Below are 13,953 nucleotides of genomic sequence, written 5' to 3' on the forward strand. Positions count from 1 at the left end.
GATCTACAAACATCTTTTTCACTAAAACTTTAATTAAAAATGAGTCTCACGGTACTATTCACACATTTAAATATTATTTTGCTACAGTGTTAATCGTTTTCACTTTTCACTTTTTCAGCAAAATAAGCGATACCCAAACGTACTCTTATTCTAGTACAGAGAAGCTTGTGTGACATAGGTGCCTGCTCCTTCGGGGAAGTAATTTCTGTTCTTTACTACAATATGGTAGAAAATATAAAAAAGCAGATGAGGTGCACCAACTTGATAGTTATACCTCATCACTTTACAATTTTAATCCCACCAAAATTATACACATTTAATCCCACCAGAAGGAATATTAGCTATGAATATCCTATTAGAAGATTCTCATAGTATCACTGAAGAATTTGGATATATCCACTGCGTTCAACAAAAACAGAAGGAATATTGGGTCTGAATATTCCATTAAGAGATTCTTCATGGGAAATAAGGTTTACCAACATGATATTTTGGATTCTTCAGCCGATAATCTTCCTGTTGTTCTAAATAAACACAACTGTCCTCTTTTATTAAGCTTTCTCTTAGGCATTTCAAAAAACACATGGAAACAGAGAGAAAAAGAGATTTGAGATTAATTTCCTACAATTTTTTAGCAACAAAACAGAGAGCAAGCTTTCAATGGTAACACTAGTCTTTAATTCCACCAAGTATCCAGCTAATGAGTAAGAAGTTCTAACCAAGCTTAGAAATGTGCACAACAATTGAGAATTATCAAATGTAAGTAGCCACATAAATGAAAGAAAAACTAAGGCCATGTGCATAAAAAAGTTAAACCTAATGGACTGCAAAAACTAAACAAAGAACAGTAGAAATTAATAATATATACAGATACTGCAATACTAACCACACAAAAGTACCAAGAATATGATACAATTCATCGCAAAAATCTACCAAAATTATATAGTTTCTTTTCCCATTCCAAAAAATAATTTATATATACAAAATGTAATGTCTGCAATTGCCCACATATCATTTGAAAAAAAAAAAAAGAACCTAGGACTTGACAACTTGAGATTTTTTCATCATTGGCTATAGAATGAACAAATTGAATACAAACTAATTGATACAAATACCTTTCAAATAAAATAACAGAATAGAACAAATTGAATACAAACTAATTAAAACAAATACCTTTCAAATAAAATAACAGAACAGAACAAATTGAACTAAAGTAAAAGTTTGTGCCTATAACTTATAAATTAAAACCGCCAAAACCAGAGGATTGACCAATATTGGGTGGTATTGGTGGCAGACAGCATGTCTTCTTGCTCCAGGCTTCCTTTGAATCGAAATCTCCCATATTTTTAGGGTTCGGAAGAGATGAATGATAGGCATCTTGGATAGGTTGATTCCCTAAATCGAACCCACTACCCAGTGGTAAACTGGGCTTGCCCATGCCTGTCTCTTGATCAAAGATACTCTCTGTGTACAAAGCTTCCCTATTTGTGGGGTTCTGGAGAAATGATTGATAAGCATCTTGATGAACTTGATTCCCAAACTCGAACCCACTACCCGGTGGTAGAGTGGGCATGTCTATGTTTGTCTCTTGTGCAAAGTTGTAGTCCATGTACAAAGCTCCCATATTTGTGGTGTTAGAGAAAGATGATTGATAGGAATATTGAAGAGCTTGATTCCCCAACTCGAACCCACTACCCAATGGTAGACTAGGCATGTCCATGCCAATGCCCATATCTTGATAAAGTCTGCATATCCTCTTGGTTGGCCGGGTTGCTTCTGAATTGAAGACTTGGTTAGTGCATGAATTTCCCACTTCAACATAGGTGCCGGATGAACTACCAATTCCAGTTTCAGCAGCAGTAGCAGCACCAGCTGTACGGTTGTAACTAGTATTCACTTTTGATTGGTAGGTGCCAGATGAGGTGCCAATCCTAATTCCTGTCTCACTGGGAGTAGTAAAGTTGTTGTTTGGGAAAGGTGATTGGTACTCAATAGCCTGATTCCTAGTCTTCCACATTGTTTGGAGAGGTTGCTGCTGATTTCGGCACGAGAAACAATGCCTGAAATTAAACTTCATTCCCTTATGATCAAAACCCTTCTTCTCTGTATTCTGAATAACGCAAAGGACCAACTTGCGGCATAATTCTGGGTCTGCTCCCTCCAATGAATCCCCAGCAAGACTAAACTCATGCATAATCCATTCAGTTTTGCTCATCCCGTCTTTTTCATGTACCTTAAAATTCAACAATTTATTTATCCCAATAAGTTTTTGGGTTTTTGGATCATAGACTTCATTGGTACTACTTACGTGCCAAGCCCCATAATGACCGACCGTACGAGCCACACGGCTCTCACCTTTTACTCTGTTTAACATAGTAAAGAAGTAGTACTTCTCATAATCCAACAATGCTTTGTCATGAGTACAGTAATCCCATGGAGGCAAAGGAGGATTTCCATTAGAACCATAAACAGAACCAGAATATTGCATGGCATCATGAAGCAAGCCTAAGGATTGCCCACGTACCTTTTTCATTAGATACAGGTTTATGAGTTGATCATCCTCAGGATTGAACTTAGATCCACATGGCAGCCAAATCATCATCTTCTTCTTCTTCTTCGTCTTCTTCTTGGCTTGGTTTTCTTTCTTAGCTTGTCTCGGTTTTCTTGGTTACGCTTATCTATTTAGTGCCAATACAACAGTAAGTATATATAGAATTGACAACCGACATTACACCCACCGCCTCTTAAAGCAAGATAGAATTTCAATCTGGGCCGGCCTCGCCCAATTGCCCAATGCCCCCAACAGATAGAAGGCCCATCTATTAACCAAGATAATATAATTAAGGCCCAATCATTAAGACCCTTAGAGATAATGGTATGCATTGTTGTCACAAAAAATTAAGTTAATAAATTTTTTTTTAAAACAAATTCTATATTTGAATCTCTTAAATTATCAGTCCATCTGCTGTAATAGAAAACTTGAAATTGTTAAAATTTCCACTCTATCAAGTTTAAGCACAGAAAGTGAAGAGTCTATTAAAATTAAGAATTTTTTAGGTGTAAAATAATAATAATAATAATAATAATAATAATAATAATAATAATAATAATAATAATAATAATAATAAAAGGAAAAAACTAAAAAAATAAAAATACTCGGAATCAAACACCATATGCACAGGAAAAAAAAAGTTCTATGTTTATTCAATTATTAGTCTTAGTTTTTTCTTTTCCTTTTACACAATAAGTACTGTAGTAATTGGTAAAGCAAATTTTTTTTTTGTTTTTTTTTTTTTGTTGTTGATCAATTACGAATTACCTTTTTATTCTTCCTTTTACACTGTTTCTATGCAAAATGCCAAAATTAGATATTATTTCTTCTTGTAGGAATCCCATATGTTAACAATAAAATTTAAAAGATCTCTCTTATCATTTATCATACTTAATTATCAATTTTGTATCTCAAAAATTACAGAAAAATAATTTTTTAATAAATAATAATATTATAAGTTAAATAAAACATTATTTAATTATTTAAATAATAAAAATCCTCATTCAATTTTTTTGCCTTAAGTCCCAAAATACATTGTGCCGGCCCTGATTTCAATTAGACCTTACCACTTCCTGTCCAACTCTAGTTTGAATTTTTTTTTTTTTTTTTTTTTTGAAAAATTTACTAATGACAGTCTAATTTTAGTCATAGAATTTTAAGATTTAGAGTTTTTTAACAAAAATTATTAAGACCCTTATTATTATTAAAGAGTTGGGGAATAAGAATTTAAATTTTGAACACTAAATATCTCCTTTAAAAACATCATAAAATGTCATTTGAGCTACAATTTTGGAACCCGTAGAACTATGCACCACCTTAAGTTTCAATTAAAGGAAAATTTGAACATTTTAGTGCTAGAAAATATGGTGGGTAATTCAAATATTAAGCTAACTTTAATATATTCATAGATTATTGGGCCTCAATGTAAGTTCAAATATGTAAGCTCATTTGAATGGCTAAATTAGGAGGATAAAAATTATCATGCATTGAACCATGATTTGAACTATTTTAGTTTTATTTTCATGTGGTTTACTAATCATTTCCCTTATCCATGTGGATTTGACCTTGGACTCACCATGGTATTACTTGGTGACAATCCTATACTTGAAAGCATTATTTAAGACTCAACAAGTTTTTGGACAGCTTTTAGAAAAAAAAATTCCTTAGTAATAATTTATCAAAATCTTACCAAAATGTGTCTTAGTTTTTGAAATAATGTCCCCTGAACAAGTTAACCAAATAGATACTAAGAATAATTAAAGAGAGAAAAGGAGAATAACATACTTACCTCATGTAAAGAAATACAATTTACTTAATGAGCAAAATTCTTTTGTAATGTGTGATTGTGAATGAATTGTGTGTCATTTTTCACATGATTCGAACAATTAAATAAAGAGTGTTATACAAATAAATAGATGGTATCGTACAAGATTTTTTTCATATTGTCTTTCTCAGTTAACAACTGAAAATGTACTTTTTCTTTTACCTCTAATATTAATTTCACTTGAAATAGTGGAGGAAACCAAAGATCAATAAGTACTGAATGACTTCCAAGACACATGGATTTTTTTGATTGAAAACAGGTGTCTATAGAAGTCTTAATTCCAGTTCTAGTCCTAGTAGTAGTATTAGTAAAGTTGTAGTCCATATCTTCAAATCTACCATCCCACAGCTACTCTTTTTGTAAGAGAAATAATTGATAGGCACCTTCAAAATCTTGATTCTCAAACTCAATAAATACTTCACAATAAGTATAGAATATATATAGAATTAACAACCGACCTATTAGAGCATTCTCATTGGGACTACCAAATGGGAAATGTTAGAATGATTTAGCATTAAAGTCCAAAAATCACCAACAGCCGGTCTTGCAAATGCTAAGTATTGTAAAAAAATTTGTAATTGTGCTGTAAAATCACACTGTAGCTCAATGGTAAAAGAAAATACTAATATTTTATTCATTTTCAGTGTTTGCTTTATCAACTCATCTCTCTCTCACCGGTTACTCTCATCTCTTCTCTCTTTTTTTCTTTTTCTTCTTTTTCAGTTCTAGTTCTCTCATTCAATCCCTCCCCCTCTCTCGTCCCTCTCTTCCCTTTCTTTTTTTTTCCCCCCTCTCTCTCTATTTCCCCTTGAATCAAGGGTTTGATGTGGTGGCAGATGCGGCAGCATGTTCATGGGTTTCCGACGTGGTTTGTAGCAGCGAGGTCGGCATGGGTATGGTGATGGATTTGGTTGCGTGTTTCTCTATATTTGCTGTTCGTGGTGGTGGAAGGTTTCCATGGTGGTGGGGATGGGTGATTGATGGTGGTGGTGGTTGATGTGGGTTTGTGGTGTTGTGGTGGTGGTGGGCAGAGGGCAGTGAGCAGTGGGCATGGTGGTGGCTGATGTGGGTTTGTTTGATTATTTTTTAATGGGTTTTGTGGGTGTTTTTGGTTGGTTTGTGCCTAGATATTTGGTGGGTTTTTGGCCATTGTGGTTGTTGTGTGGTGTGGGTTTGGTGTCATGGTAGTTGCTGTGTGGTGGTGACTGGGTTTTTTGATAATTTTTTCAATGGGTTGTGGCTGGTTTGCGGGTTGGTTCTCAGGTTGGTATTTGTTGGGATTGTGGTGGGTTTGGGGTCACGGTGGTTGGTGTGTGGATGAGAGGGTAGTTGTTGTGTAGAGGTGTGGCTAACAGAGTAACAGAGAGATAGAAATTAGAAATAAGTGGTAGATAATTTTATATTATTTTATTGTATAATTGATAAAATAATTTTTTGAGATGGTAAAATAAGATAGGATAAAATTTTGGGATGAAGATGCCCTTAAAACAATAAAGATAGAATTTCAATCAAGGTCGGCTCCACCCAATTGCCTAAAGCCCAATAGATAGAAGGCCCATCTATCAACCAAGATAATATAATTAAGGCCCAATTTCATGGTAATCAAATTATTAAAACCTTTAGAAATAATGGTATGCATTAGGGATGGCCATACCCATTGGATAATGGATATCCTACCCTACTCGATCCAAATGTTTTGGGTAATACTCAATTCTTCATGGATAAAACTTAATTGAGTAGGGTATAGATATTACCCGAATAGTTCGAGTAGGATATGTATATTATCCATACCCGACCCACATATATATATATAGGGTAAGACTTTTATCCAGTGAAAATTTTCACTGAACATATCTGGATTCAGACACGTGTCTAAGAGTGGACGCGTGTCCACCGTCCAACGTATCCAGTGAAAACTTTCACTGGACACAAGCCACATCCTCTCTATATATATATATATATATATATATATATAAACCTATCTCTCTCACTTTTACTCACACACACTCACTCTCTCTCTCTCTCTCTCTCACTTGAGCCTCCATCCTCACCAGTACCTTGAACTCATCACTCCGATCACCACTACGGTGGTCTTCTCCATCTCCGAATCGGCGAGCCAGAGCTTCGGATTGTGAAGCAAGGTCTTGCCTTTCACGATCTTCTTGATCACGGAGGGGATCCAAATCAGGGTCACGACCACGATTTGCCTGGTGGAGAGGAACGGAGGCCGGTGAATCGGACCGACGGTTCAAAAAACTCTTATCCAAGAAAGGTAGGCTTGCAACCAGAAGACTCAGAGGCTGAACGAAGATGGTGCTAACAGGTATGTTTATAATGTAAACAAAAAAATAGATATGATATAAATATAAATTATATATAAATAAGCAAAAATAAATGCTGATGATTCAATGGTATTGTCTAGGAGAACCAGTATTCAAATCTTCCCTATCCCCATGGCTGTAGATGTTGAATTATGAAAAAAAAAAATGCAAATTATATTTAGACTAAAAAAGATAAGACAATTAGTTCAGCAAGCTCGAACAAATGATCAGAAAATTAGACTGTAAGCACTAGCATTTAAATTACCTAGGTATTAATTACAAATTGATGGAAGAAACTGAATAGACAGAAACAATACAAAGTATATTAGGTACCTTTTAGGGAGTGATTTGTTTGCCATAATATATTGATTTAAAATTTTAAACCCACGATAATTTAATTATTTAAAGTAGCGTATATACTCGTATTAGAAAAACTTATTCAGTATATATATTTTGTATCTTTTTCCATTTCCATATTTGATAACTTTGGTGAAGAGGCATATGCTAAATAAATTCTAGTTAATGAATTGTTCTTGCCAACATATAATTATTTATTTTTGTTTAAATTTTGGTTTAAGTTTTTAGCAGTTGGGTTTTCTTGGAGATGCGAAGGCTTATTCAAGTGTTTCCAGACCTTGTGCAGAAACTATGGAATTATTGGGAGCTACGAGTGTTGGTTCTTGTGAGTCTCACCTTACAACTGTCTCTTCTTCTCTTGGGCAGTCGGAGAAGATATAGTGTTAAAACTTGGATAAGGATCATTATCTGGTTTTCATATCTAGGTGCTGATTCAGTGGCAACTATTGCGCTAGGTGTCATTTCCAATAATCAAAAAAATTCTTGTGATGGCAATGATTGCCAATTACAAAATGAGCTCACAACATTCTGGGCACCATTTCTATTGTTGCATCTTGGTGGACAAGACACAGTTACAGCTTACGCAGTACAAGACAATGAATTATGGTTAAGGCACTTGCTTGGACTAATTGTTCAATTAGGAGTGGCACTCTACATCTTTTACTTGTCTTGGAAGGGGAATTGGTTGTCATTTCTTACTATTCCAATGCTTCTTGCTGGGTTTATTAAGTATGCCGAAAGGATATGGGTGATGCAATTAGCAAATAACGCTCCATTGCCTGAACGTAAGCTCTATGATCCAAGCCCAGAGAAACGTAGATTACTTGCGGAACAAGCAGATGTATACCTCTCAAATCGTGAGAATTATCAAAAACTTTATGGAGAGAATATAGTTTGTCCTGATGTGGACGATATTAGACCCATACGAGCAGAGGCAGTTCGGCTGTTTGAAATTTTTAGACGTCTCTTTCTAAATCAGAGGGTCCCCTTTCTTCATCGGTTTTTGGTTGATAGTGTCTCAGCTTCTCTTGATTCTCAAAACACTTGGAAGGTGATTGAGGTTGAACTCGGATATGCCTATGATGTTTTCTACACCAAGGCTCCTTTGTATTTTACAGCTTGGGGTTTCATCTTCCGTTTCTTCTCTTTTACTTCCATCCTTTTTGTGTCTGTGCTTTTCCTTTTAAAAGAAAGGCACAAGCACTTGTCACAGACAGATTTGATTATTACTTACGTATTGATGGTTGGAGCTATTCTTATAGAGCTATATGCTGTCATTTTACTGAGTGCCTCTGATTGGCCTTGGCCACGTTTTAAAGGGTTAAGGAAGCTTCTTGAGAAACTCTTTGCTCCGATAATAAACCGTTATGATAAACTGATGACTAACAAACAAAGGTGGTCTAATTCAGTGGCTCAACTAAATCTACTTAGCTTTTGCCTCAAAGATTATAAGCCTGAGGTTGACGATGGAACCCCAAAACATTTTGCTAGGTGGAGAGAGTGGATCTTCAATCACATTCTGCCAAAACTAAATAGAGAACTACAGATGCTCTTTTATAGGACCCATAAGCAAATCTCTGATGACTTGAAAGATTTGGTGTACAACACTTTCAGGGAAAAATTAAGTTCCAATAGAGAAGGGTTTTCCGAAGATTATGACCAATACACAACATATAGTGGATCTATAAATGTGGAAACTTACCAAAGAATTATAATCTGGCACATTGCTACAGATCTTTGCTTTTACACACACGCTAGTGCAAACGAATCTATAAATAATTTTCATCGAGAAGTGAGCAAGGATATATCAGATTATATGATGTATATTCTTGTGATGTGTCCTTTCGTTTTATCAACAGGAAATGCGATACTCAGTTTTGAAAACACATGTGAATGGGTTAAGAATTTTTTTCAAGAGAAAAAGCTCACCAAACTGCCTAAACCCGACGCTTGTGCAATGTTGATCTCAGAATATGAAACTTCAAGCGATAAGGTAGACAATTATTTGTTGACAGAAGATCTATTATCTTTAGCAGTTTTACTTGCAAACAAACTAAATCCAATGGATGGAAAGTGGGAGATCTTGAGTAAGTTTTGGGTTGAGAACCTGGCTTATGTTGCAACCCTTTGTCAAGGAAATAATCATGCTCAGCAACTGAGAAAAGGTGGGGAGTTTTTTACCCACGTCTGGCTTTTGATAGAGCAATTGAACCTCACAGAAAGTTTTCAAAAGTCACGAACAAGACCATAAGAGGAACAACACATGGATAGGGATAGGGGACTCGAGATTTATGTTTTGTGGAGTGAAGTTTTTTTTATATTTGGGATCCAATGGGTGATGTCGAAGGCAATAGCCTCCCTTCTTTTTGGTTGGTGGAATTGGCTGAGGAAGCATTTCTCTAATATTTGGAATATGGTTCCAGCTTGTCTTATGTGGTTAATTTGGCAGGAACGTAATAATCATACTTTTGAAGATATTGTGAGATCTGTAGATCTTTTGAAGCCTATACTAGTTGGGACTTTATTTATTTTTAATTTTTAAAGAAAGAGTTGGGACTTTATTTTAGTGAAGTAGAATTTGGGGTTTTCCACAATGTATTTCTATTTTTGATTTTCTCCTTTCTGTTTGTATCTCTTCTTGAGTTACTTGTATCCGTTTTAAGTTCAGAGTGTTCGTCATCGTGAACATGATGTCCTTTTTATGCAATAAATCTTCAATTACCTATCAAAAAAAAAAAAAAAAAGAAGGTTGGGGAGATGGTTGATCATCTATTGCTATATTGTGAGTGCGCTAGTGAGTTCTGGTCCCTTCTGTTTTGTTTATTCGGGGTGCAGTGGGTTATGCTGCACAGAGTCCTTTGGTGTTTGGCGACGTGCTGGAAGGGGAGATATGCTAGACAGTGCTGTCTGGATTGCAGCACCTTTGTTCCTTATGTGGATTCTCTAGAGGGAGTGTAATCCTACAGCATTTGAAGGCTTCAAGAGGACTGCAACGAAGTTGAGTATGATTCTTTACGTGTTTTGTTTGATTGGATGGCTGCTTTACTCAGCCATTCTTATTCTACTTTGTTCGATTTGATTGATAGTTGTACCTTTTCTTGATGCTGTTGCTCTCTAAGCACACTTTTGGTGTACTGGAAATTGTTTTTTTCTTCTAATAAAATTTTGTTACTTGAAAAAAATGATTCTTCCATTGTCAAACAGCGCACAAATTACATCCAAAGAATAATCCTCATTAAGGGGAATGAAATGTTAACAGAATCCTATAGAATTAAAGACTCTCTATAGCTCAGGGATCTACTCCCTGTTGTCTGAATATTGAAGTCTAGAAAGCTAGAAATCATTTCCAGCCAAATATGAAAACCATGAGATCATTGTGGACCCAACCTTAAGCATCTTACCGTAATGGAGAAGCCTCATACAGTTTTATATTATGCATTGACATCTGGTTGTTCAACTTGTTAGTAAAGGAGTCTAATATTCAATCCTTGTTTGCATATTGCTTCAAAGTATAATCACAAACCTAGCTCTCCTCTTCTGTTCAGATTGAGCTGAGATTGTAGCCCTCTTGGTTGGCCTTAGAGAGAGTAAGTGGATGGAGATGACATGCATTGTATTGAGGGTTATAAGGTAGTCATCTCGTGGAGGAGTATTGAGTAAGGATTTGCAGTATTTCACCTTGTGCATGATGTTTTGACATTTTGGTGGAGTTCCAAAGGAGATTTCTCAGGGTTTTTTCCTTTCCTTTTCCTAAAAGGAGAATCATTTGTGCCTTTCCTGAATTCTTAGTGCTGACTGTTACAAGTGATCTGTATAATTTTCTACTACTAAGTAATGAAAACCCGTGCCTTCTGTTAATAAAATCATCATGGTACTTCCTATGATGTCTTGAATGCATTTCTTATTAGCATATTACTTGTTTATTGTCTCAGAGTTCCTTACCTCATGAAGACACTATAATTTTTGTTGTTTCTACCACAGGCCAGGGAGATACACCAGATCCCATGAAGGATGGTATGGAGTTACTATGAATATTATTGTTTCTCTTTTGGAAGAGGCCAAAACCTCTATATTTGGGCCAACCCTCTCCTTTTCCTTTTCTTCTGATCTCCCTTCATTTTTATGTAGGTCTTTTGGAAGTTTCTTCTGCAAAGAAATTTAAGTAAGCATTGGCTGGAAGGTGTTCACTATGCTGTGTTTGGTTTGGGTGATTCTGGTTATCAGAAATATAATGTAATAATTTCTAGAGTTTTATTTATTATTTAGAATATTAATAAAGGTTGACATCTGTGGGTTTGTTATGCAATTTAAGTTATCAATCACCATGCTATAAAAATTGTGAAGTTTTTTTAATCTCCCCTCTTCTGCAGTGTATTAATAGACCTATATGTGTATATATGTGTATTTACTTTATAACCTCTTTCTCTTCGTTTTTGCTTTTTCCCATTTCCTTCACTCCAATTGAGAGCTCATATATTGATGTTGAGAGCCAACTGCTAAATGGAAGGTTTTGATTTTTCCATCTGAAATCTATGAGCATCAAAGAGTAGAAATTTCATATCCAAGCATGCCACATGAAGGGCTTACTAATTGAGCCTCTATCTTTTTTACCATCTTGATAGAAAGATTTATTTATATTTCTCCATGGTTTGCAAGCTTAATGGTTTGTTCATATAACAACAATATATATTTTACTATTCATATAAAAAATGTCTTTTATTATCTTCGTTAGATCATTATAATTAGGGATGGCCATACCCATTGGGTAATAGATATCCTACCCTACCCGATCCAAATGTTTTGGATAATACCCAATTCTTCATGGGTAGAACTTAATTGGATAGGGTATGGATATTACTCGAATAGTTCGGGTAGGGTATGGATATTATCCATACCCGACCCCCACGCACGCGCGCGCGTGCACACACACACACACACACACACACACATATATATAACCTAACTCTCTCTCACTTTCACTCACTCTCTCTCTCTCTCTCTCTCTCTCTCACTTGAGCCTTCATCCTCACCAGTACCTTGAACTCATCACTCCGATCACCAACACCACCACTACGGTGGTCTTCTCCATCTCCGAATCAGCGAGCCAGAGCTTCGGATTATGAAGCAAGGTCTTGCCTTTCACGATCTTCTTGATCACGAAGGGGATCCAAATTAGGGTCACGACTGCGATTTGCCTGGTGGAGAGGAACGGAGGCCGGTGAATCGGACCGACAGTAAGCGTGGTTTTAGCCTGGATGAAATTGGCCATCGACTCGGCGAGTCGCGAGAAATCGATAATTTTGGACTAGAATCCGAGTAGAGCTTGTGAAGATTTTTAATTTTGGTTTTCATTTGACGAAATCTTGCTTTATCCTCTGTTTGGTTGCTGAGATAATGAAATGAAATCATTGAATCTTATGTATTTTCTTGCATTTTTCCCGGTGATTAAAGACAAGCTGAAAGATTTGCTTTTAAAATTAAAAATAAAAATAAAAATAAAATTGACCTTTAGTTCAGTTGGACTATTAATTTTTTCTGTATTGGGTTTTTGTGATTTGCAGTAGAAGCTTGACGAGGAGGATGATGGGTGAGAGATTGAGAGAGAGAGAGGTGAGAGTTTTGTTTTTGAAAAAGAGAGGAGTGAAATGGAGGAGGAAAAAAAGAAATAGAAAAAGAGACTAAAATTTCTCTCATAAAAAAAGATAGGCGCGTGCTCTGTATTTTTTTTTTTTTTGTTCTAATTTTTGTTTGGTTGGGTTTTTAAAATTTTTTTATTGATTAGTTTTTTTTTGGTTTTTTAAGATAAAGCTATTGGTTAGTTTTTAAGTTAAAATGTTTTGGATTAAAAAAATAATAATAAATGGGTTTCGGGTAGGGTATGGATATCCATGGATAATAAATTCGGGTAAGATTCGGGTATGGATACTAACGGGTATTGATATTCGGGTATCCATGGGTAAACTTTTCGGATAGGGTATGAGTCGGGTATACCCATACCCTACCCATGGCCATCCCTCTATGCATTGTCAACAAAATTTTAGTTAATAAATTGTTTTTTTAAAACAAATTCTATATTTGAATTTCTTAAATTATCAATCTATCTGCTGTAATAGAAAACTTGAAATTGTGAAAATTTCCACTCTTAAGCACAGAAAGTGAAGAGTCTATCAAAATTAAACTTAAAATTAAGAATTTTATAGACTGATTCTTGAAGGCAAAAAAAATAAAAATAAAAATAAAAGGAAAAAACTAAAATAAATAAAAACACTCGGAATCAAACACCATATGCACAGGGAAAAAATTCTTTATTTATTCAATTATTGATCTTAGTTTTTTCCTTTTACACATTAAGTACTGTGGTAATTGGTAAAGCAATTTTTTTTTTTTTTTTTTTTTTGTCAATTACGAATTACCTTTTTATTCTTCCTTTTACACGGTTTCTACGCAAATTAAATGCCAAAATTAGATATTGTTTCTTGTTGTAGGAATCCCATATGTTAACAATTAAATTTAAAAGATCTCTCTTATCATTTATCATACTTAATTATTAATTTTGTATCTCAAGAATTACAGGAAAATATTTTTTAATAAATAATAATATTATAATTAAGTTAAATAAAACATTATTTAATTATTTAAATAATAAAAATCCTCATTCAATTTTTTTTTTCCTTAGGTCCCAAAATACATTGTGCCAGCCCTGATTTCAATTAGACCTTACCACTTTCTGTCCAACTCTAGTTTGATTTTTTTTTTTTTTAAATTACTAATGACAGTCTAATTTTAGTCATAGAATTTTAAGACACAGTTTTTTAACGAAAATTATTATGTCCCTTATTATTTTGGTAATAGCAAAAATAATATAATTATAAATTTTTTTAATTGATTGAAAAAATGATTTA

General features: G+C 34.6%; 1 protein-coding gene across 3 annotated transcripts; it reads left to right on the plus strand.

The window, feature by feature from the left end:
- Window positions 1-6,373: 6,373 nt before the first annotated feature.
- Window positions 6,374-10,233, plus strand: LOC142609926 (uncharacterized). 3 transcript variants are annotated; one of them, XM_075781651.1, is made up of 2 exons: window positions 6,374-6,696; window positions 7,273-10,233. In XM_075781651.1, exons 1-2 carry the CDS (start codon window positions 6,684-6,686, stop codon window positions 9,300-9,302), a joined length of 2,043 nt encoding a protein of 680 aa, XP_075637766.1. In that variant the 5' UTR covers window positions 6,374-6,683; the 3' UTR covers window positions 9,303-10,233. The 3 variants fall into 3 exon arrangements, with proteins under 3 accessions (XP_075637766.1, XP_075637767.1, XP_075637768.1); XM_075781652.1 differs by having other exon boundaries at window positions 7,280-10,233; XM_075781653.1 differs by having other exon boundaries at window positions 7,283-10,233.
- Window positions 10,234-13,953: the final 3,720 nt, after the last annotated feature.

This window comes from Castanea sativa, chromosome 9 (genome assembly GCF_040712315.1).
Source record: "Castanea sativa cultivar Marrone di Chiusa Pesio chromosome 9, ASM4071231v1".
Taxonomy (NCBI): Eukaryota; Viridiplantae; Streptophyta; class Magnoliopsida; order Fagales; family Fagaceae; genus Castanea; species Castanea sativa.